This window comes from Talpa occidentalis, unplaced genomic scaffold (assembly GCF_014898055.3).
Source record: "Talpa occidentalis isolate TD23 unplaced genomic scaffold, MPIMG_talOcc4v2.1 talOcc4.4, whole genome shotgun sequence".
Classification (NCBI taxonomy): Eukaryota; Metazoa; Chordata; class Mammalia; order Eulipotyphla; family Talpidae; genus Talpa; species Talpa occidentalis.
Genome location: NW_023604295.1, coordinates 8,620,188 through 8,643,416, shown reverse-complemented (window position 1 = coordinate 8,643,416; position 23,229 = coordinate 8,620,188). Strand labels below are relative to the sequence as shown.

Genomic DNA, 23,229 nt, shown 5'->3' with positions numbered 1-23,229 from the left:
AGGAGGGTGAAGAAAACAGTGGAAACAAGAAGAGCAGCGGATGGAGAAGATTCCTTCCCCTCCATGAAGAAACATTCAGACTCTAGGTCAGAGTCCAAGAGAAAAGTGGACGATTTCTCTAGACATCAGCCACTGGGGGGCATCTCCACTCATGTCTCTCTCACACAGCAGACAAAGTAGGACTAGAGGGCTTGGAGGGTGGGGATATGTAAGGCAGGGGTTGGACAGAGAACCCCAGAACTTCCTGTGACTCCTGAGCCTTCTGCATCTACACATCCCCATCCATCACCAAGGCACAGGGCCTCCACCCATGGGTCTCTCTCCAAACTGACCAACAGCAGTAAAATGGAGAGGTGTCCACAGGGGTAAGGGACACAGAAGAGAAGCTATTCCACAAGAACAAAGTCCACGGCCCCTTTGAAATGGACACGACACCCACACTCCCCACAGTTCATGTCACACACACATCTTACATTCCCAGACCCAGGGAGACCCTGAAGTGCATGGGTTGCATGATCAGTTGCCCAGACGCTGGCTGGACCAGCGCAGCCCAGGGTCCAGGGTGAGGCGCAGCCCTACCTGGGTTGCTGGTGAGGAAGGCCAGGGGGCTCTCGCTGAGGTCCACGGAGCCGTCCACTCGGTGGGGCGGGCTCTCCAGAAGCTCTGCTCCTCCCTCCAACTCAGGGTAGGTCCTCACCAGGAGGTCCAGGGAGGGCTGTGTGAGGAAATCTTTGAGCATAGATGAGTTCAGAGTATCAGCAGCACAATTATTGATCTCGAGAATCTCATCTCCCGCTTTCAAACCTGCCAATGCAAGATGAAAATGACTCATTTCACACACACACACACACACAAAAGCAACAGCAGCAGCAGCAGCAAATCAAATCACAGCACCTCGGAGCTCAGCTGCAGAGAGTGCGCTGAGCTTTCCGGCTCTGCCCCACCCTCCTCCCCAGCTGCCACATACAGGCCAGAAGTAATCACCAGTTGGGCACATGGGCCTCAGTTTCGAAAGTTCTAGACTTGGAGCTTACAGCATGTCTGTCCTGCACATACACTGACCAAATAAATTTATCCCTTCTTGAATCTATGTCTTCAAGGTATCTGCCAATTTCTCCTTGCAAATGCCTACTGTAGCTACTCCCTGCAGTATTAAGAGGAAGGAGTGTCCACTGATGACCATGGTATGACTAACACACATACGCTGCAGGGCACACATGAGTCCCAGCCAGTTAATGGCTATCAATCATTTCTATGGAACCAAAATGCACTGTGCTTCCTCTGGCGACCACTATGGACACTCACCTATTCCACATGTACAGACAAGAGTTGACAGAACCAAATGCAATCATTTTTGTCCTTTTCTTCTTTTTTGACTACATCAGTTAATCTATTAGGCTAAATATCTTTTAGAGGGTCCCCAAAGGTTCCGCTACTTTTGCAAAGCGAGCAAAAGGGGGCAAGGGGTGGTTTGCTGAAATTTGGAATCCAAAAGAGCCATCCTGAACGAGCTCAACCTAGAGGACCAGAAAGTAAGAAATGACCCCAGGAGAGCTTAACCCAGCATGAAAAGAATGTTCCAGAAGTTTGAGAAAGGGAGAAATTAGGGGAGAATTTGAATGGAAATAAAGAATCCTTTCTGCTGAGAAGGGAAAAGTTCAATTCTTATTTTGTAGACTAGTGTGGAAAAACAAACTTGAAAAAAGGAAGTGAACAAAGAACAATGACAAATGAGGAATTGCAGAAGCCGAAGCCGCCCCATCCCTCAGGCTTCCACAGATCCCACCTCTGATTCTGCAGAAAAATGATTCTCCAGGGACTTCTCACTTCCCAACTGCACTGAGTCACACCCCTTGGCCTTCTTTACTTGGGTTTCCAAAGTACTTGCAATTCATTTTCTATCATAAAATACTCCAAGAAACATTATGGGTGGGAAGGGAATGGAAGAGAAATGAGGATGTGTTTCTCCCTATCAGAGATGGAATTCTGAGAATTCTTTCATTTTTAGATTTTGGCGACACAGCATTTGAATGGAATATAAAATTCTACATGTGAAAAAATAGTTCATTTAAGTCTTCTCTTGAAGACAACTCTTGGCTAACTACTAGAGAAGGTAACATAAGGAGAAACAGAAGAAAAAATGTAATGACTGAAATCATCAATGAGTTTTTATTTCTAAAGTAATTCCAAGGCTGATTATGGTGGGCAAAGCAGGAGGGTGTGGGGAGTTTAACAGTGGACCCCAGAAAGACATGTCTATGTCCCAAAACCTGTGAATGTGATCTTGTTTAGAAACAGAAACTTTGGAGTTGCCATTAAATTAAGGACCCTAAGGTCATAGTGTTGGATTATCTGAAGGATCCTAAACCCATTGACAAAGTCCTTGTATGAGACATACAGAGGAGAGACACAGAGGAGAAAAGAGGAGATGTGAAGACAGACATGGAGGTTGGAGGTGTGCGGCCACAAGCCAAGAACACCTGGGGCCACCAGAGGCTGGAAGAAGAGAGGAAGGGTTGCTCCTGAAGGAAATGCAGGTCTGCTAATACCCTGATTTTGCCTCTGGCATCCAGGACAGTGAGAAAACGAATTTTTGTGGTTTTAACTCCCCAGTTGGCGGTGGTTTGTTATGGCAACCCTAGCAGACTAATCAAGGTAACTACCACATGAGTGGTATTAATAAGTAAGAAGAGGCAACTCAGCACCGGTGACCAATGGAGAGCCTCAGCGGGGTCCTGCTTTCACAACAGTACCAACTAACAAGTCCATGGCCATGGGACTGTTACTGAATCTTCCCAATCCCAGGATCCACACATGTGAGAAGGGTAGTGGGTTAAGTGTAATGAGATGAAAGTCTCCATATAAGTCTCAGCAAAGCACTTGGTAGGTTGAAACCATTCAACACACAGTAGCTCTCATTAAGTTACTAGAAGAAAGAGGAAAACTTTTCTTTCTAAATGAAAACTGCAGCCTGCTCACAAATAATCCCCAGTTGGCCAGGGAAAGAACTGGGAAGTTTCTAAGCTGGCTGCATAGTATGGCACACGGCTTGACCAAATGGGCTCTGGGCTGTGAACCATAGGGAAAACAATCCAATGGCAGCAAAGAAGATGCCCCATTTTAATCTCCCAGAGTAGAGGAAGGACTTGAGACAAGCATGCCCAAGTGGAGCAGAGGTGAGAGAAAAGTGACTCTGCTTTCTAAGAGTCAACTCTGCAAGTGGAACCATCATTCAAACCAACCGAGAGCCAAGGGCTAGGGCAGGACTATGGGATTAACTCTCACTCATAATACGCCAAAAAATCCAAGATGGCGAACAAAAATCAATAAAAACCAAGGGCAGGCTGATAGTGGGCATAGGATTCTCATCCAGCTAGGCTGCATTCCTACTGACCTCCCCGGATTGCCCCATATTCTGGTCATTTTCAGAGGCACACTGGCCCTTGGTTGGTGTCCAGCGGGCAGCGGCCACAGCTCTGTTCTGCACACTCATGAATGGCTGAAGCACTGGATGTGGTGAAGGTATAAAAGACAAGACTTAGTAGTTATAGCCGGATGGATATGACAGGTTGGTCAGAAAGAAGGAGGGACAGAACAGAGAATGGAAATTTTCGAATCACAGATGGCCCCACACAGCCTGGGCCATCTCTCCACGACAGGAGGGCTTCACGAAGTACCCCAAATGCCATCCTGGGCACAGTCCTCTACAGGTCGGGTGTTGGGATGTATGTGGGGCCCGGGGGTCAAGGGCCATACACCTGTAGAGAACAGAGCTCGAGGGGGTCGGGGGAGAAACAAACAACCACTTGTTTTTACTTAATACCAGGTTCTTGGATTCAGAGAACTAAAACAGGATGTGACTGAAACCAGCCAGTACGCTTCCCCACCCCCGTACCTCCCAAGCGGCACACTTGCTGTTGTGAAAGAGATAAAATCAGGCTTTGGGTTTGCAGGGGAATTAACCCTGTTACCTCTGCTCTTAGCTGAATCATAGCTTGAGCTAGTCCCACTCTTGCCTCAGGGCTGGCTTTGGCCTTGAATGCATGGAAGGACATGGAAGGACAATACTCCACAGGAGCGAGGGATGAATGGATTTGATTTGACTTCCCACGCTGGGTCACACCTGCACAGCCAGGTCTGCGGGCTGCCCTGCTGCAGCACCATCAGCACCGGGCAAAGAAACCTGCAGAGGTAGCTTGCAAGCCACGTGCACCCACAGCTCAGATGCTCTGAGCATGGAAGGAGGTAGAACGGGCCATGGGTCATCCTTCCCCAGGATGTTCAGCCGGCCCCTAATGAACAGACAGGAGTCTAAACACTCTACCCAGAGGCCCTTTTTCACTCAGTGGGCATTAGTTGGCCACTGCCTGAATAAAACCAAGAGTCCACAGCAAGAAGAATGAAATGAAAGCGGTTTTAAGCCCTACCTATGCACCTAAGTTTGTTTATGGGGACTTTGACAGGTTAAATAGTGTCCCTCACTCCAAAATCCATGTCCATCCAGAACATCAGAATAACATGACCTTGGGAATTAGGATCTTGATGGGTGAAGGTCATGTCATATTGACTCAGGCTGGGTCCGAAGCCCCTCACTGGTGTTCTTATAAGAAGGCACGTAAAGACACAGGCACGCACAGGAAAGATGGCTGCAGAGGCAGGGGCAGAAACTGGAGAGACGAGGCTTCATGCCAAGGGACACACCATGATGGCCAGCAGCCACCAGATGTTGGGAAGAGCCAGGGAACAGATGCTTCCCTCAGAGGTTCAGGAAGGCAACAACCCTGGCAAGACCTTGATTGCCAACCTCTGGCTCGCTGTACCGCGGGAGAATAAATTTCTGTTGCTTTTCAGCACCCAGTTTATGAGCATTTGTTATTATAGCTCTAAGAAACCAATATAGGAAGTAAAATATTTAGGGTGAATCTAGGTTGAAGATTCTCTAAGAAGAAAAAAGTGGGGTGCTGGGCATCCACAGCAGCTTAGGCTACGGGCAGGGGGTAGGGCCCTGGCAGGGTGCAGCAGAGACAGGCCTTATTTGTTTTTTTTTAAAGATTTATTTATGCATACAAGAACTGGGGTACAGGTCAGAGGTGTGGGGGTGGGTGGTGGGAGGATTCACCAGAGACTGAGCAGGGAACAGAACAGGCAGATTGACTGAAGTACACTGCTGAGGGGAGCAGCGGGCGAGTCAGGAGAGGTCTACTGTGCCATGTGGGTACTTCCCTGGCTGGCCGGGTATTGAACTTGTGCTGCAGAGGCTGCAGATTGCTTCATAGTGCTGTGCTTAACCCTTTGTGCCACCAGGGAGACCCAGAGACAGGTTTAACAAGGGGGACAAGGTGGCTGGATGCTGAAGCTTTAGAATCTCATCTTCTGCAAGGGGTCCACAGAATAAATGCTTTCAAGAAGCTCAGCAGGCTCAGGCGATGGCCAATGTCAGCTCTGGCCAGTTGAGACCAAAGCACCGAGGGGTCTTCCCAAAAGCCCTGCTCAGAAAACCCCCCCCCCAGGCCTCCAAAACTATTGTAGATGGCGGGAAAGAACCACCATCAGGATGAGATGTCCCTCCTGCCCTGGGGGCTCAGAATTATATTAAAGACCCCATACCCTGCCATCTCTTGCACCCCTGGGTTATGGACGCATATCTTTAGTCACTGGAAGGGTTTTCAACAGGACAAAGTTCAACTGCTCTGTAGAGATGCATAGCTGGGGCATCTTTCTCATCCCTCAACTAGAGAAACCCAAAAGGGCATGAAGACAGACAGACACACAGACAAGTCACTCGGTGACTTACTTACCTTTCTTGGAGGCTAAACCCGTTTCCTTTACACTGTTCACATACAGCCTTCGAACACCATCCTCTTCCACAGAAGAAAGCGAGAAGCCTGGGGGCACAGAGAGAGAATGTAGAGCTCGCGTTTGCTGAGTGTTTAGCAAACAACAGGGAAAACCTGCTGTGATCACAGGATGGCAGGGGGTTTAGAGTTTGGAGCAATAACCATTGCTTTACCATTGTTCCTTGTTCATCTTGTTCATAAACTGTGTTAAATGTATGTTTAGATCAGATTACTCCAAAAGAAGTCACGACTCACAAAAATTATATTTCTAAGTACACCTGCCTTCATATGACCTGTGGACCCGTAGCTCATCTCAACTCGCCTGGTGGGTTACAACTGAATGATGATAGGGTGTGTGCTTCATCATTTGCACGGCTACATTGAAACCGCTTTGAGTTTTTGAAAAATTCTGCCAACAGGGCTAGGCAGCAGTTCACTTTACAAATCCCAATTCATTCTGATTGATTTCACATTCTACTGGTGTCTGATCCTAAGATCATCTTACTTGTTTGGGCTTCCAGAGCTCAAAGCCCATGAGCTTGTTAATCTTGGACTTTGCTACATTCTTCAGAAGAAAAGGCAAAATGAGGCCCCAAGTCACTAAGTGGTTTGTGGGTCTTGGGCGCTCCCAATCCCAAGGCTACAAACCCTGGTCCCCTCTGCTTCTAGGAAAGAAACTCTTCTGCTGTTGAGTGCATGGAATGTCCACCACCAGGACTTACTTCCCCTCAGGATAAATTGCTTTGGCAGTTACTCCTCAAAGGATGATGGAAACAAGTGCAATTGTAAAGATCTGACATCATTTCAACTCAGGGAGAAAAATAACCCCATAATGTAGATTCCTGTCTACAGGGAAAAACTGTGGTTTAAAAACACAAGCAAATAACACCACCACAGGGTAATTAACTACAGGACGGTGGCCTAGGGGGCTAGAGGATTTTCAGGCTGTGTCATAATGAACACGTGATTTTTGTTTAGCTCACAGATCAGGAAATAGATACCCACACGTAGGCAGAACAACCAATGGCCATCGCCCGCTGTGGCACCGCAACGCCCTCAGATAGGGAGGGAATGATACAGGGCCACCCTCGGAGGACTTTCCAAAGTCTTTATTCTCTTGTTTTGAATTTCATTCTTATTAGGAACTTTTAACTTTCAAATGACATTTCAAGAGGCTTTGCTCCAAAATAAACTTATACTCTAAGCGACATCAGCCTTCATATAGGTGTGTTTGTCTCCCTTTCAGAAGAGAATTTGGTTGTTTTTATCAGAGAGAACAATTATAGAATCAAGGTGATGTCTGTCAAGAATAAGAAAAGACATAATTCATTAAAAAACAGTATTTCTTTCTAAGATACAAACCTTCTAGAAAGTTCTGAAACCAATTTTTTTTTTTTCTATTCAAAATAAAATGAGCAGGGCCTCTCTGGTGGCACAAGGGGTTAAGTCTCAGCATTATGAAGCAATTCACAGCCACTACAGCATAAGTTCAATCCCCCACCAGGGAGCAACCCACATGGCACAGCAGACCTCTCCTGATTTGCCTGCTGCTCCCCTCAGCAGTTTATTTCAGTAGATCCACCTGTTCTGCTCCCCACTCTGTCTCTGGTGAATCCTCTCACTCCCTGCACCTCTGCCCTACACCCAGCTATTGTATGCATAAATAAATAAATCTTTAAAAAAAAAAAAAAGAAAGAAATGAGTACTGGTGGGGAGCCAGACGGCCAGTGTGCCTAAATGGAGGTGTTGGGGGAGATCATGTGCTGAGCCTATTGCAAATCATCTTGAGCCAAAAACGAGACAGCTGAAGTAACCATAAGTCCATTCCTTCCTTTCTTGATCTTGCCTTGTTATTTTCTTTCAATATCTACTCTTCTGCAATTTTCAAATACGCATTATAGCATTATTAACTACATCAGCACACTGCATATTACATGTCCAGGGCTAATTATTTATAACTGGAAGTTTGTATTTTTTGATTCCAAAAACAGCAGTGGTCCAGATTTCCAGATTGGAAGCTGAATCCCAACCCAAACCCCAGCTCCTTGTTGTCAGAGTTTGAGGACTTCTGCACTTGATCTTAGCCAAAAGGCCGAGTAGCGATAGAGTTTGAGAATTTCTGAGACTTCCCAAGCGGATACCTGCTGCTCCACAAGACGTTCAGCGTGGAAACAGAAGCAGCTTCTATGAATCCTACCATCATATAGGAAAAGTAGAGCAGTGTTATGCCCGGTTTCTATTTCTGAGTCCCAAACCAGCCAATCTTAGAACTGGATCCCATGAGCTTTGAAATGCCACCTCCCTTGCTCCTCGCTACAGTCTAGTCTTGCCCAACAGAAAGTAAGTCAATTAAAGAGAAGAGAATCCTCGTCGGGGAGCATGTGACTCTGGAGAACCAGACACTGGTTCCTAGCGCTGCTCGCAGGACTGCAGTTAATTACTCAGTTAATTACTAAGTCACATAACAAGCCTTTCAGAAACATCTACCCTCTGCCAGCAAAAACACCCTCTGGCTTTGTGATGTCTTCAGTTTTAAGGTCAAAAGTGAAGAGCAGGAAGATGTAATGCAAGTGGCCAGGAGTTCAAAATCAGGGTCTCTCGCTTTGGCCAAAATGGTCTCATGAGCTTTCTGAGATGAAGACGAGCTGCCTTGGGGGGGGGATCTAAAGACAAGCCCATGGCTCACTAAGGGGTTTGAAGATTTTCCAGGCCAGGTAGTATTTACCTCTCTGGTCCTTTGGGCAGGGGTGTTCCTGGGAGCTGCTTTGGACAATGAGTTGGGAAAGAGCCCCCGAGCCACTGCACCCCCCTCCTCTTCTTCCCTCTGCCAGAGACAGTGTCCAAGGTGGCAGTACTGCCAGGCTGGTCCTGGAGTGAGAGCTCTCTGGTGCCACCAACTCACAGAGGGTGCGTTCTGGGTGGGAGAGACACGTCTCCTGCTTCTAGCCACCGAGCTTGGGTAGCTAACACTGCCTTGATAACACCCCCCACCACCACCACCAACTGCTAGGGCTTGGTGTGCAGCCCCCAGGAACTGCGCGGGCCCTGTGCCAGAAGCACAAACAGAACAGTCCAGCAGAACACTGTTCTTCTTTGAGACACCTGCATTCAAGTTTGGCCCCTGGCTGGCATCTGGGAACTTGGATTTGGGGAAGGTACCCAGCACCCTAACGTGTTCATTACAGGCTAAACTGTGGGTGCAAACAATGTGGTGCGGCTGAGCACCTGCCTGCCTCCTGGAAGCCTGGAACTTTGGTACATGTGACACAGAGGTGCCTGCCTGGCCAGACTCCCCCCAAAACTCCCAGGCACTGGATCTCACCAAACTTCCTTACTGGGCAGTATTTCAGAGATAGACATCATCACAGCTTGTTGCTGTGGGAATTAAGTTTGTGACGCACAACCAGTGGGGACGACATGACTCTTAGAAGCATGCTCCTGTCTCACTGCACTTACTTTCCCCAACTGATGCTGTTTGTGTCATTTTGCTGTAATAAATCACAGTCCTAAATATGTAATAAATCACAGTCGCTGCCATAAATCACACTGCATGCTGAGTCCTGTGTCCCCTCAATGAGTCAGCAAACCCAGGGGTGACCTTGCATACCCCCCAACGCAACAGTGACATAAAGCTGTATAACATTTTTGTGGGGGAAGGTAGAATGGTGCATATTTTTGAGGCCAGGGCAGTGAAAGGCTAATGTTTTCATTACCAGAGACATGGTATTATAAAATATTATATTCCCAATACATTCATCACCCTTTAGGATAGTGGAACCCCAGTGATTAAAGCTGGGAAATTTAAAAGTCGAAGCTGCCACTGTATCCACACAAAGTGTCTTTCTTTCCTATTTCGGTTGCTAAGCACAGCACAGAAGCCAGATGTGTTACCTGTTTTAAATAGGCACCAGAAGAGTTTATGGAATGGTAAATAAGTACATGTTTACACAGGAATTGCTTTGACTTGGAAAACACCAAAGATCAAAGAAAAATCAACGTACCATAATTATCACCAGCTGTGTCTGACTTCTCAATCTGGATGCTCTGAGTGACTTTTGGACAAATTTCAATTTCTTTGTACAGCTGGAAATTACAAAGAGGAGTCTAATTAGGATTTCATTATAAACAAGTTATTAGGAATAGTCATCATTTTGCAAATCTATTTTTTCGCAATTGATTCTGAAACACACATTCTCATGATATCCCAGGCTTTTTAAAAAAAAAAAAAAATTTATTTACTTAGGCATGCAAGAACTGGGGTACAGACCAGAGGTAGGGGTGATGAGAGGATTCACCAGAGACAGAGTGGGGAGCAGAACAGGTGGATTGACCAAAATACACTGCTGAAGGGAGCAGTGGGCGAGTTAGGAGAGGTCTGCTGTGCCATGCGGGTAGCTCCCTGGCTGGGGCTAGAACCCGTGCTGCAGAGGCTGCGGTCAGCTTCATAGGTTGCATTTTAGCCCCTTTTGCCACCAGGGAGGCCCCACATCCCAGTCTTTTCATTGAACTGAATCCATAAAGAGTCAAAGTGGAAACTGAGAAATTGTTTTCTTGAACTTAGCTTGAGGAGTTCTAGGGGCTCAATTATATCTCAGCATCACTTGGTATGTCCTTTTCTGCCCTGGGTCACGCACAGACCTGGAGGTCATGCTTAAAAAATAATCAAAAGTCTTCAGTACTGGGGGGAAAATAAAATATTAAAATCAAGAAGGTTATAAGAATATTGGGGGGGATTCATGGAAAGAGGACGAATCTCTGCTTCCCTTCTCTGCTGTTCACACACCATTTCAGCCCCCAAAGTCCACCACTGTACAAGTAGCAAGAGACAAAGGGTAACACTGAAAACGTAACAAATTACATCAGTGGAGAATATTCTCCATTAGCAACTGAATTATACCAAAATTAACTAGAAAAGTTCAAGGGCATAAATGAATCAACTCTCCAGAAAGCCAAGAAAGCCTGGGGAAAGAGACCAGAGAAACATGTAGTTCAGCTATCAGGAATTTTATTTCATTAATGTAATTTAGTTGCTATTTCTTCTTCATATCTGGAATTGTCGACCTCACAGGCAATAATGTATGGAGGTTTTACTATATCTTTTGCCCTTCACACTCATGCTATTAAAAGATAACTGTGGGGCCTCCCTGGTGGTGCAAGGGGTTAAGCATAGCACGATGAAGCTATCCACAGCCTCTGCAACACAAGTTCAACCCCTGGCTTGGGAGCTACCCACAAGGCGCAGCAGACCTGTCCTGTCTCCCCACTGCTCCCCTCAGCAGTGTATTTCAGTAGATGTGCCTGTTCTGCTCCCCACTCTGTCTCTGGTAAATCCTCTCATCCCTGCACCTCTGGCCTACACCCCAGTTCTTGTATGCATAAATAAATCTTTAAAAATAAAAAAATAAATAAAAGACAACTGTGATCCCCATTTTACAAGGTCAGAGAGAAGCACTTCCCTAGGACCATAAAGCCAGTATGGGCAGCGCTGGGATATGAACCCAGGACTCTCTGGCTCCAGAGCTGAAGTTCTCGCCACCACATAAAGCACCCCCAAGCTGCCTCCTGGTGGAACAGGCACAAAGTAAAGGAAAACAACATCTTAGGTGAGTAAGCAAAAAGCCCCTTCCAAAATATATGACAAAATTGCCAAAACAAATAAATGTGTCCGAAGCTCATATGGAATTCAAAAACATCATTGAATTTCAAATGAAAATCTACTTTGAGCCAAGGGCAAAAATGGAAAGCTGTTTTTTTAGTGATAATCTCAGCTCACCCCCATCCCTGACCACAGAGCCATTCATCCAGAGGCAGTGTCTGGGGGCGGGTGGAAAAGAACGCCTCGTCTTTCTCGTCTCTCGCTTAGGGCAGCAGACAGATGGGGTGGGCGAGCATCTCACTCACGATTCCGGAGCCAAGAAAACAGACTGCTGGACAGGGGTAGGAAGCTGGACCCCTAGAATGCCCTAATTAAATGAAATTTCTGCCAAATGTACAATAATATGGTAAGGACATAATTTAAAGTGATTTTTTTTTCATACTTCTGAAAAGTTTTCATACAAATTCTGAATTTCGAAGAAGTCAATTATAACACTGATCTCCAATTCAAAAAAGCCACCCAAATTATAAATGCCAAATAGAATGAGGTTTATGATGTATCTTTTTTTTTTTTTTTTCTTCATTTACTTATACAAGCACTGGGTACAGTCAGAAGCGCAGGAGGGTGAGAGAATTCACCAGAGCCAAAGCGGGGAACAGAACAGGCAGACTGACGAAACACACTGCTGAGGGGAGCAGCGGGCGCGGCAGGAGAGGTCTGTCACACCATGTGGGACCCTCTCCGGGGGCGGGGATCGAACCGGCGCTGCAGAGGCTGCAGGCAGCCCCGCAGCACAGCGCTCAACCGCTGCGCCACCAGGGGAGGCCTATGATGTATCTTGTCACACCGCCCTATGCTCGCTCAGCCTTGTTTGGGCCTTAGTTTTATTTTTTAAATTTCTTTGCAAACCACACTGCTCCTCTGGGTGGCAGTGTATCACTGCTTTCATCATCTCTGGAAACTCCAAGTTCCCATGGAGATAGAATCTTGTGAAGAATCTTTCCTATTCAAGACTACCTCTTATTTTTCCTTGTAATTGGTGTGAAAGTCTTCATTTTTTTTTTTACAGTATCAGTATAATATATATATGCCACTGGGCCACGGTCCTTTCTTCAGCTGGTAAGACTAAAACTGAGGTTAGCAAAAAAGCACTAATAAAAAATAGAAAATTTCAAGAGGGGTCTGTGCTTTAAAATGTATTTCCACTGCAACCACTATATCCAAAACCAGAAATTTTGAAATGTAGTAGTTTTATACGAAAGCATTTTTAACAAAATGTCTCACACATTCCGTTTATTTTATTAAGTCAGTGATGATGCATGTTTTCCCTCATTTCAAAACACAGATGAAAAAATCATCAAACTTTAGGAAACAGTTTGATTACCCAAGTCCTTGAGTTATCATGAAACTGCAATCATTTCTTACCATGTCTCCTTTCGGACCCGGCTCCCACCACCATCAAGGCCCACTGCCTGAATAACAGCCCACACTAGCTTCTGCCTGGGTCCTGGCTCCTCTCTAACCCCTCAGGCCCACATCAGCACCAAGAGACTATGGAAACACACAGCCAACAATGTCCTCCCTCTCCTGGGATTTCTCTTCTCCCAAAACCTGTCCTGCCTGCCCTTGTTGCCTAAACCCCCGACCACTTACCCTGCCCACAGCCCTACACACACACCCCAGAGACACCCAGTTCACCACACAAAGACATGCACCACACTCACACCAACCAGACACACCAGCACAGACACACATATGCAACACACACACACACAGACACGAGATTGAGCTACCTCCACTGTCGCTCCTCCTGCCAGGGCCTGACAAGACCTCCTCCTACCTCTATGAATCACATGTGTAAAAGAGCAGCACCGACTTCCGGATTCTCTCTGCCCTGACTCTTTCTGATTTATCACACATTTACATGTTCTTCAAAAATATTTTTAAAACATTTTTATATGTGTGGATTTGTCTCTGTAAATTTGAATGTCACTTCTACAAAGAGCAATGATTTTTGTGTGCATTCAAGGGCCAAGACCAGCTAGAATGGTACCAGGAACACCAAAAAAAGCTAAATAAATATGATTGTGTTTCTGCAAATGAGTCCTGTCACTTTAAGAAAGTCACAATTAATGTGAATTTTTGAAAAGCCAGGTCTCCATATTCATTATCCTGCCATGGACTGGACCCAACCACCAACTAATGATGAAAAAGTAACAAACAGGTATTACTTCTATTAAAACATAACCAACAAAGCAGCCACGTAGATTGGTCATCCCTAGTAAGAGAATCTTCTGCCCTACCAAATAAACATACTGGACCCCCTCCCCACAAAAAAACCTTAAAAACCCAGTATCATTTTTGCTAACAACTGTTGACCTTGCTACTAAAGAATATTTGAGGGCTTCCCTGGTGGCGCACGGGGTTAAGCACCGCACTATGAAGCAATCCACAGCCTCTGCAGCATGAGTTCGATCCCCGGCTGGCCAGGGAGCTACCCACATGGCGCAGCAGACCTCTCCTGACTCACCTGCTGCTCCCCTCCGCAGTGTACTTCGGTCAATCTGCCTGTTCTGTTCCCCACTCTGTCTCTGGTGGATCCTCTCACCCCCCACATCTCTGTCCTGTACCACAGCTCTTATATGCATAAATAAATAAATAAATCTTTAAAAAAGAGAATATTTGATAAATAATGGCAGAGAACAAAATATTTAGGGGCAGCCAACTATGATGTTGTCTGGTGTGAAGACATGAAGTCTCCTTGTCCATCCCAAATAAAATGGCGGTCACCATTCCACCCACTAACCACGGATGGATGGGTTGGTGACCGGCCCTTAGGGGACAATGAACCGATAACCAGTTGATCAGCCAGGAATATTCCTTTCGTAGGAATAAAGCATTTTCTTTCCCCCAGTACATGGGGCAGGAAGTCACAGCTCATGGCCATGTCAGAGAGAAATTAAATCACCACTCTCTGGTGAAAGCACCCTCCTCTGACAACACTTACTGGTTTAAATGATCATGGAACAAAGTCTTGTCATTTTGACCTTCTATGGCCTGATGGGACAAAAGTGGGACAAAAAGTGCCTCTTCTCTTTCATAAAAACACTTGAAGATCCACAAGGATGTCACTGAGGATGACAGAATGTTCTAAATTATTACTATAGTGCTGGAAATACAACTGTGAACATTTGTCAGAATTCATCAAACTATGTAATTAAAATTGGTGAGTTTTACTTGGCCACAAGTAAATCTCAAAAACATTGATTAAAAACAAAATTCCCTACTGCATTTGAAATCACGTTTCCGTTTTTCAAAAAGAGAATATTCACATTTCAAGTTTCAGTTCTGCTTTCTGCAGTAAAGCTGGGTCTGACGTCATACTGCTATCCTTCACATCTCCATGGCAACAGGCTCTGAGGCCCCCAGAGGAATGACTGGAGCCAAGAGAGAGAGAACAAACTCCAAGAGAGGCTCCTTGCCCCCAGCATTTCTTTCCTGGAACCCAGAACTGCACCAGTACACCAATGCAGAAGGAACCTGGCACTGTTTTATTCCCATCACCACCATTTATTGAGCATCTACTTTGTACACTGTTCAAATCTTGGCAAAACCCTAGAAATGAAGTATCATCACCCGCTTTGTTTTTTGGCTATCCCACATCACTAATAAGCACTCCCTCATCTCTACTACCATGAGTGAGTCCCACAAGGGACGCAAACATACACCCATGGCCCCAACATAACACCTACAATCGCTTGGGGCACAGAATCAGATGCCAGCTCTCCCACCCATCAGGACGCAGCCCTTGGCTTTGCCTATGCAGGTAAAGCCACATCAAATCATAGTTAGTGCTTTTTCCCTGATAAGAACCAGCAAGGCCTCCCTGGTGGTACAAAGGGGTAAGTCTCAGTACTGCGAAGCTATCCGCAGCCACTGTAGCACGAGTTCAATCTCTGCCCAGGAAGCTACCACAGACATCTCCCGTCTCACCTGCTGCTCCCCTCAGCAGTGTATTTCAGTGGATCCGCCTGTTCTGCTCCCCACTCTGTCTCTGGTGAATCCTCCTCTCACCTCCTGCATCTCTGGCCTGTACCCCAGTTCTTGTATGCATAAATTTAAAAATAATGAAAAAAAAAAAAAAAGGACCAGCGAGCTGACCTTTGTGCTGGAAATCAAAAACCAAAAACAGTGAAGAAATAATAACTAGTATTTTGAGAGTCTGCTCTGGGTTTCAGATTTTCTGGCCAGTACAGCATGGCTCCTTGCATCAGCAAAACCAGCGATTCTACCCTGAGGAAATGCTCCAATCAGCAAGGCCCTCTCCACCGGAGAAGACAGGACCTCGCCAAATGAGGCCCATTCATTTCCGAATTCACTCCACTTCACCAGCCACCATTAGCACGAGCACACATATAATTTATAAATAATCTCCCCCAGAATGATCTTGGACAATAGTCATAAACATTACCAGCTCATAAATGTCCTCCTCGGGCTTGGGAATGTAGTCTTGCATTTTGTTTTCTATTAGGAACTTCAGGCGCAGGTAATGAGTAGAAGGATCCAGCTGGTGTGTCTGGGACAAGAAAAGAAAGGACATTTCTGTTCATTAGCAAATAGGAAGCAGCAGCCAACAGGTCATTCTTGAGCTCACTGCATTGTCATGGGCTCCACTGAATACTGGTGAGGGTGTGAGGCTTCTATACTTCTTAAAAGATTTATACCCCAAACTCAAACTTGAAAATGATTTTCACTGAACATTCTGCTAATATTTGCCCCATGGGTATCTGTATCTTATGATTTAATGCCAACAACTAAGTCACTTCTTCACTGCTGCTCATCTGACTCCTTATTCTCTTTCACAAGGACTTTGCAACAACACCCATCACATCACATCAAAGAGGCCCAAACATACATAGGTGATTAAAGGAAAAGGATCAGCAAGACAAGATAGTATTTAAAGTGATAGAAAAAAGCTGTGTCCAGGCCCAGTTGCTTTTATACCCAAACAGGGACCCTGGGACAGTTGTTAACAGCTCATTTGCAAGTGAGTCGGTGTGAAAACTAAGCATTTGGATGTCAGTCTTATTTACATACACCCAAGCAAGACTCCCTCCGGAGGCAGTGTAGACAGGCATGGATCCAAGTTGGGAAACGCACTGAATGACTTCCCCAAAGAAAACAACTCTAAAATAGTTATAGATTCAAATTTCCAGTCCTCCCTTGGCCCAGGGTGAGTCAATTAAATTTTTCATCTGCAAATTAACCTCACAGAAAAAGCAACTGGGGCAATACAGTTTTATAAATAATGACATTCAAGAAGATTCAAAGAAAAGAGTAAGAAAATGCTTCTCAAAAGTTACCTGGCAACCCAGAAAATGTCTTGGTAGAGAGAAAAAGTTTAAATCAAGTCACTTTTAAAAGGCATCCTTCTCGATGTGGTACATATATACCATGGAATATTACTCAGCATTCAAAAAAGATAAACACATGCAACTTGCAGCAACATGGATGGCACTGGAAGGGATCATGCTCAGCGAAATAAGCCAAAAAGAAAAAGAAAAATACCGGATGGTCTCACTCATAGCAGGAATCTAGAAAACTTAAATAAGGGACCAGGAAAATGAATATAAGAAAGTGAAAATCAAAATCAACAAAAAACTATGAACCAGAGACACTTTTTGGGGGTGGGGGGCGGGAGGGAAGGATTGGGGTCAGAATGGGGCGTTTGCAATTGTATGGGGGAATATAAAAATAAAATTTAATATTTAAAAAAAAAAAATAAAAAAAATAAAAGGCATCCTTCTCTTTCAGAGATTCACCCAAAAGTATTAACAGATAAAGAAATGATATCTGGAATTTGCTCCAGAATAATCCAAAATGGGGGGGGGGGGGAGGAGATGAGGATAAGTGAGTGAATAGCCAAAACATAGTTTGATAATTATAGAATCTTTCTTAAAAAAGATTTACTTATTCATTTATGCAGACAAGAGCTGGGCTGTAGGTCAGAGGTGTGGGGGGTGAGAGGATTTACCAGACACAGAGTGGGGAACAGAACAGGCAGACTGACTGAAACACACTGCTGAGGGGAGCAGGGGCAAGACAGGAGAGGTCTGCTGCACCATGTGGGTTGCTCCCTGGCTGGGGATCGAACTCGTGCTGCAGAGGCTGCGGATAGCTTCACAGTGCTAACACTTGGCCCCTAATTATACAATCTTAATGATGTATATGCAGGACATTATTCCATTATTCTCTACTCTTTTATGTTTGACATTTCTCAGAAACTTAATATAAAATCCCTTCATACTAATATACCTACTGATGAAAATTATTTCAAAATAAATGAAATTAACTTTTCACTGTTTTAATATTCTTTCTATCTACCTTGCCTTATAAAAATACATTTTAAGGTCAAACTCAGAATATTCCAATAATTATTCTGATAACATCTCAGAAACTCCTGAGCGTGCCAGGGCCTGTGTGAGGCACTGTGAGTCTGGAAATTCATAAAACCTAGGTGCCATCTTCGGAAGTGTGACTGTGGGGAGTGGGGGCAGCAAGTGGAAGGTGGGGCAGTGGTGGTTTCGCTTTTTAAATACATAGACATGCGAGAGAGGCCTCCTGCATTATTCCAAAACACTGTTAGACATTTTCTAACAGTGATTCTTGGGAGCCCCCAGGCCTCTCCATCTCCAGGGTGTCTGCAGCTCCAACATTCCCCCACCCACCCTGCCTCTATTGGAGACCAAAAGCCCAGTGTGACAGACCCAGACTGTTGATGATAAAAAGGTGAAGGGGTGAAGCCAGGGGGGGAGCCGACAGGGAGTCTTTCAAGTGTGCTACCCACTGGCTGTGGGAAAGCCGCTGAGACAAACAAACAACATAATATTTAGGATGAAATGGTAAACAAGAAAAGTTTCCCTCACAGAGAGAGGCTGCACATGCTTCCCACCTACCCCCGTCCTCCCTGAGATCTTTAATTAGAAGCAAAGACTTTTGGTTCACCATCTGTTTCTGGCTGAGGAGGGAGAGAAAGAAATGAGGCTTCGCGGGGGCTGGGTTCACAGGAACAAATCCACTTGGAAACCTCAGCGTTGTCATCAATAAACACTCCACGGACATTCCCAGAGAGGCTGCCACAGAAACGGGCTTCTGGAAAGCAGACCCCCAGAGCAGCCTCAGCTAGAGGCTTCTGGTTCCTGATACCTCAGCATGTGTCAGAGAGAAGGTTTCTAGTGAGGCAACAAAGTATTTAAGGCAGCCCTGACGGGCACATGGAGACAGACGTCTCACCCCTCACAGGCCACAGTGCCAAGAACATTCCCATGCACGAACTGAGGACAGACAGCGGCCTGTCAGTGAGGTTCCCCACGTGAACTGTTTAACACACCAGAGAGGGGAAGAGCGACTCTGTAGCCATGGCAACATAAAGGGGCTTGCCACCCCCCACAACCACCCCCCCACTTTTTGAATTTCTTTACGTTCCTGAGAACTTTGTAATGTACAAGTAAGCACATGCAACAAACATTAAAACTTGTAACCCAGGAGGGCCTCCCCGGTGGCGCAGCGGTTGAGCGCTGGGTTGCGAAGCTGCCCGCCGCCTCTGCGGTGCCGGTTTGATCCCCAGCTGCTCCCTGGCCACCAGAGGAGGGTCCCACATGGCCCGCAGACCTCTCCTGCCGCCCGCTGCTCCCCTCAGCAGTGTACTTCGGTCCTTCTGCCTGCTCTGCTCCCCGCTCTGGCTCTGGTGAATTCTCTCACCCTCCCACGCTTCTGACTGTACCCAGTGCATGTATAAACAAAATAAACAAACAAACAAATAAATAAATAAAACATGCCTCTATTTAAAAAAAAAAAAAAACTTGTAACCCAGGAGCCCTTAGCTTGGCCAGTAAATAGTCACCCTAAAGACGGGACGTGGGATCAAGACACAGAGTATCTCTTCATTTGGGGAAATGTTTCTTAATTATGAGCCCTTGGTCATCAGGGCTGGTCTCACCAAAGAGAGAGAATCCTAAGAATTCATGCAATGACTTCTCAGTAGTAGTTTTAAACACTTGGCCTGCTTTATAACATGTGAGACATTCGAGAGAAAATTTCCTAACTCCAGGGAAACTCGGGAAAGAACGTAAAGGGTACAAATGTGTTTGCCACCCAAAATTTACTGGTTACTTAGAGAACATGTGATTCATTTTGAGACAATGCAGCTGCAAATTGTACGTAAGATAAATATTACTGTAGCGCGAGTTTCAGTTTAGTCAGCATAGACTTTTTTTTTAATTCTCATCTTCCTGTGACCACTTCAAAGGGTGGAATAGCAAAATACGATGTAGATATTTTCACTAAATCATTTGAGCCCATTAAAAATAGGTCATAATAGTCTGCCAAGTGACTGCATTTTGCTCTTTATCTTCCTGTCACATTTTTCCATTTCACTCAGACTTCTCAGGGACACAGCAGAGCATGCAGTTATCACTTACACAAGTCCATGCACACGCACAGAGTGATGCTGAGGAATTTCCAAAGATGCTCATCCTCCCCTTCAAGGTGACCTCTCATTGTTTCAAATGACAATGGTTGTTATTAGACTGCCTAAAGCCTAAAGCCCACATAGTGAACACAGGGAACAAAACTGAGCCACAGCCAATGTGAATAATATCAGTGAGTCTGAATGAAAGGATTTTTTTCCACAATTATTTTAAGTAAATGCAATGATGAGAAAACAGCACAAACCAACCAACATGGTTACCCGCTGTAATTAGCAAGTCATTCTTGTAACACCCACAACATGAATTGTACATGAAATGTAGATCTCGAAACATTTACTATACCAGGACTTGAATGATGCTCGGATGGCAGATGGCAAACTGATGTGAAATGATGTGGATCAGATAGAATAGGAAAGAGAATGAGCTGAATGCAAGAGACAGAAGAAAGAGATTGATTATTAAATATTAGGGAAAACATCCATCACCAACGTCGAGAATGACAATAAAGGAATAAAAGACAGACATTCTGACAATCACCTTTGTTTTCCAGCCCCGCCCCCAAAAGAGAGAAAAAAAAAATCACTCACCATTAATTAGATCATTAGTAACATGTGGCACTGAGTTCCCCATTATCTCTTTCCCTCTTAAGAATAAAACTGGCTCCACTAATTACAATAAAGTGTTTTCCAAAGAAGCAGCACGCTTTAGAAGACACCTGGCTCTGAGCACACTATGTAATTTATCCTACACGGATGCTTTTCCAGAGACCATCAATTTCTTAAAGTGCACCCAGAACTTTTCCATTTTTAAATTCACGAGATGTGGGCTTGTATCACACCATATTGTTCTTGTCTTTATTCTATATTTTTGGAGAAAGAGCTAAGGATCCAGGAAAAATTGGGTGGGATGACCTTTGCAAAAGGAAAGGGTGTGCCCAGATGATGCCCTCAAAAATCTTTCAAGCGACAGAAATAAACACTTTGTAGGAAAATAGGACCAGCTCATGATCGAAAAGGTTCTGTAAGATACAGGCACAGTATTAATCCCCAACCCCTTAGTGCCAATCAGAATGAAAGCTTCAACAGTACCTAAAGTGGGGCCGATCACTGGTGTCCCCACTCACTGTTCAATTTTCCAACCATCAATGGCTATTGGAAAATGCCAGCCCACCCTCCCTTTCCTGATTGCATCTGGGGCCTATGTATACAGCAGGCTCCAATGCTAATCCCTGGAAGCACCCGCCAGAGTTTGGTTTATATAAAAGAGGCCAGAGTCCTACTTCTGACACCTTCAGCTGCAGTTCTGAGAATAACTCCCACAGTTCTATGGAATATTAATGGGTCTCTAAAGAATCATGCTGATCTATAAATAAAAGAATGCAGAAATCCTCAATAGACCAATTTTGTGAAGTAATTAAAATGAAAAATGTGAACAGAAATACCATTATCTTCAAAAAGCTAGAAGTCACATCCATGAAGGAGTAAGAGCATGTAATAGTGCATCATTTATTTTTAACAATTTCGTGGGGGCTGATTTTTATCTTTGACCTGAAACAAATGCCCTTTCTCCTTTCTCTCCACATAAGACTATCTGAAAAAGCTCATTTGGGCCAGATTATTCCATGCCCCCCACTCACAGGGTCATATTTTTCCTTTATAGAGGCCCTCGTGATTTTGGGGGAGGGTAAGAAAAATTCCAAAAATTGCTGATTGTAGAATGACAGAAGGGCGGTATTTGCTGAGGTAGTGAAAGTGATCTGGGATTCATAAACCATTGTGTCAACTGAAAAGGTCTTCAAAACCACAACGTATCCCTCCAGCTTCTTCTAGAGTGATATGACGGTAGAAGTTCTCCACTTTAGCAGCCCGAGGAAAGCCCATTTCATTATCCTAAGAAAATATTCTGGATTCTTTTAAACCTTTCAGATTGTCCTTTGAGAATACTGGTTCAGGTTCTGGCTGTTCTATGACCAGGTTCCACTCTGGGGTGGGGGTTGGGGGAAGGAACTAAGCCTCCCCCAGCCTCGCTGGCCCATCTGTACAACAGGAGTATCTGTGCCCCTCAGCTTTGGCGTGACCACTCAATACAACTCCTGAAGTGTGTACTCAGGTAAAAGTAAAAGCTGGTATGAAAAAGAAGTTCCTGGCTTCTGCATTCAAGGTCAGGCATGCATCTAGCTCTTTTTCACAGTGGGAAAAAAATGAAACCAGGTTCACCTTGAAAAAAAGTCAAGATGTTTCTGCAGCTTAGGCTGGAAAAGCAGGGGAAGGGAGCATAATCATCTGTCACCAAAATAAGTAGATAAATAAGGTCTAATGATGGGTTCGAAGGTAAAGAAACATACTGTCGTGGAGGTCAAGTGTATCTATGTCAGTTCTTCTCCACCCTAAGGATGCCCATGGTGTATCAGCCGCTGCCAAACAGCAGGTAACAAACAGCATAATGTGCCATCACTAAATGTGTGTGTACAACAGATGTGAGAACACCCAAAATGTTTACAGGGTGATTTCTGGGTTATGAGCAGGTGGCCTCAATTTCTTGCTTTATTCTTGACCTAAACTTTTGAAGCATTTTGCAATGTGCATGAAATATGCTTATTACAAATCTGTCAAACACTCCAACAGAAAGATGCTACTTAGAAGAATCCCTTGCCTCCCAAAGGTGATGAATTCACGTACACTTGCTGTACTCACCATCACGCAGGAGCCCCAAGGGCTCCGAGGTGAACAGCAGGGCTCAGCAGTGCCCGCTTCACCCCACCTGCTCGCCTAAGTGTCCATGTGTGCCCGGTCCCCTCCTCCATCACCCCTTCTGCTCTTCTCCAGGAACCACCCCGAGAGCCTCCTACCTTGCAGATGAGCTCCAGAGTGTCCCGAGCAGTGTCTCCTGGCCGGACGACCGTCAGGGCTGGCTGATTATTTGGCAGACAGAACCAGGATGGAGTGAAATACTCATGGACCCAAATGTCACAGTCGGGATTGTGCTGGTGGACGCTTGGTAAGACCATTTCTTTTTCCCTCTGTAACAGGAAATCAAGTGAGCAGAGCAGCTACCGCTGGTGTCAAAACAATGCCAGAGCCCGACCCTGCACACTGGGGTTAAGTGGCCCCGTGTAAAGGATCTTGGGGAGAATAGGAGCAGTGGTGGAGGGCAGAAGGAAGCCCTGAGTCAGGGGAAGGTTCACTGAGGACCAGGCTGGGGGAGATTTCTAACCTCAGATACCAGCCAGACCCCACATGGCACGGGCATGGCACAAATGAATGGGTAGGAAAACTTGGAAGAAAGAGAGAGAAATGGGACAGCTAAT

General features: G+C 45.3%; 1 protein-coding gene across 14 annotated transcripts in view; it reads right to left on the bottom strand.

Moving 5' to 3' along the window:
• The window catches only part of TIAM1 (TIAM Rac1 associated GEF 1), a 355,067-nt gene that overhangs the window by 49,990 nt on the left and 281,848 nt on the right, over positions 1-23,229 (bottom strand). For all 14 annotated transcript variants that reach the window (XM_054700321.1, XM_054700322.1, XM_054700314.1 and 11 more), the window contains 5 exons: positions 22,771-22,941; positions 15,905-16,009; positions 9,839-9,920; positions 5,799-5,885; positions 580-804 (listed from right to left, as the gene is read on the bottom strand). In XM_054700321.1, the coding sequence (XP_054556296.1) occupies positions 580-804; positions 5,799-5,885; positions 9,839-9,920; positions 15,905-16,009; positions 22,771-22,941 (670 nt within the window). The remainder of the gene's footprint in view (positions 1-579; positions 805-5,798; positions 5,886-9,838; positions 9,921-15,904; positions 16,010-22,770; positions 22,942-23,229) is intronic.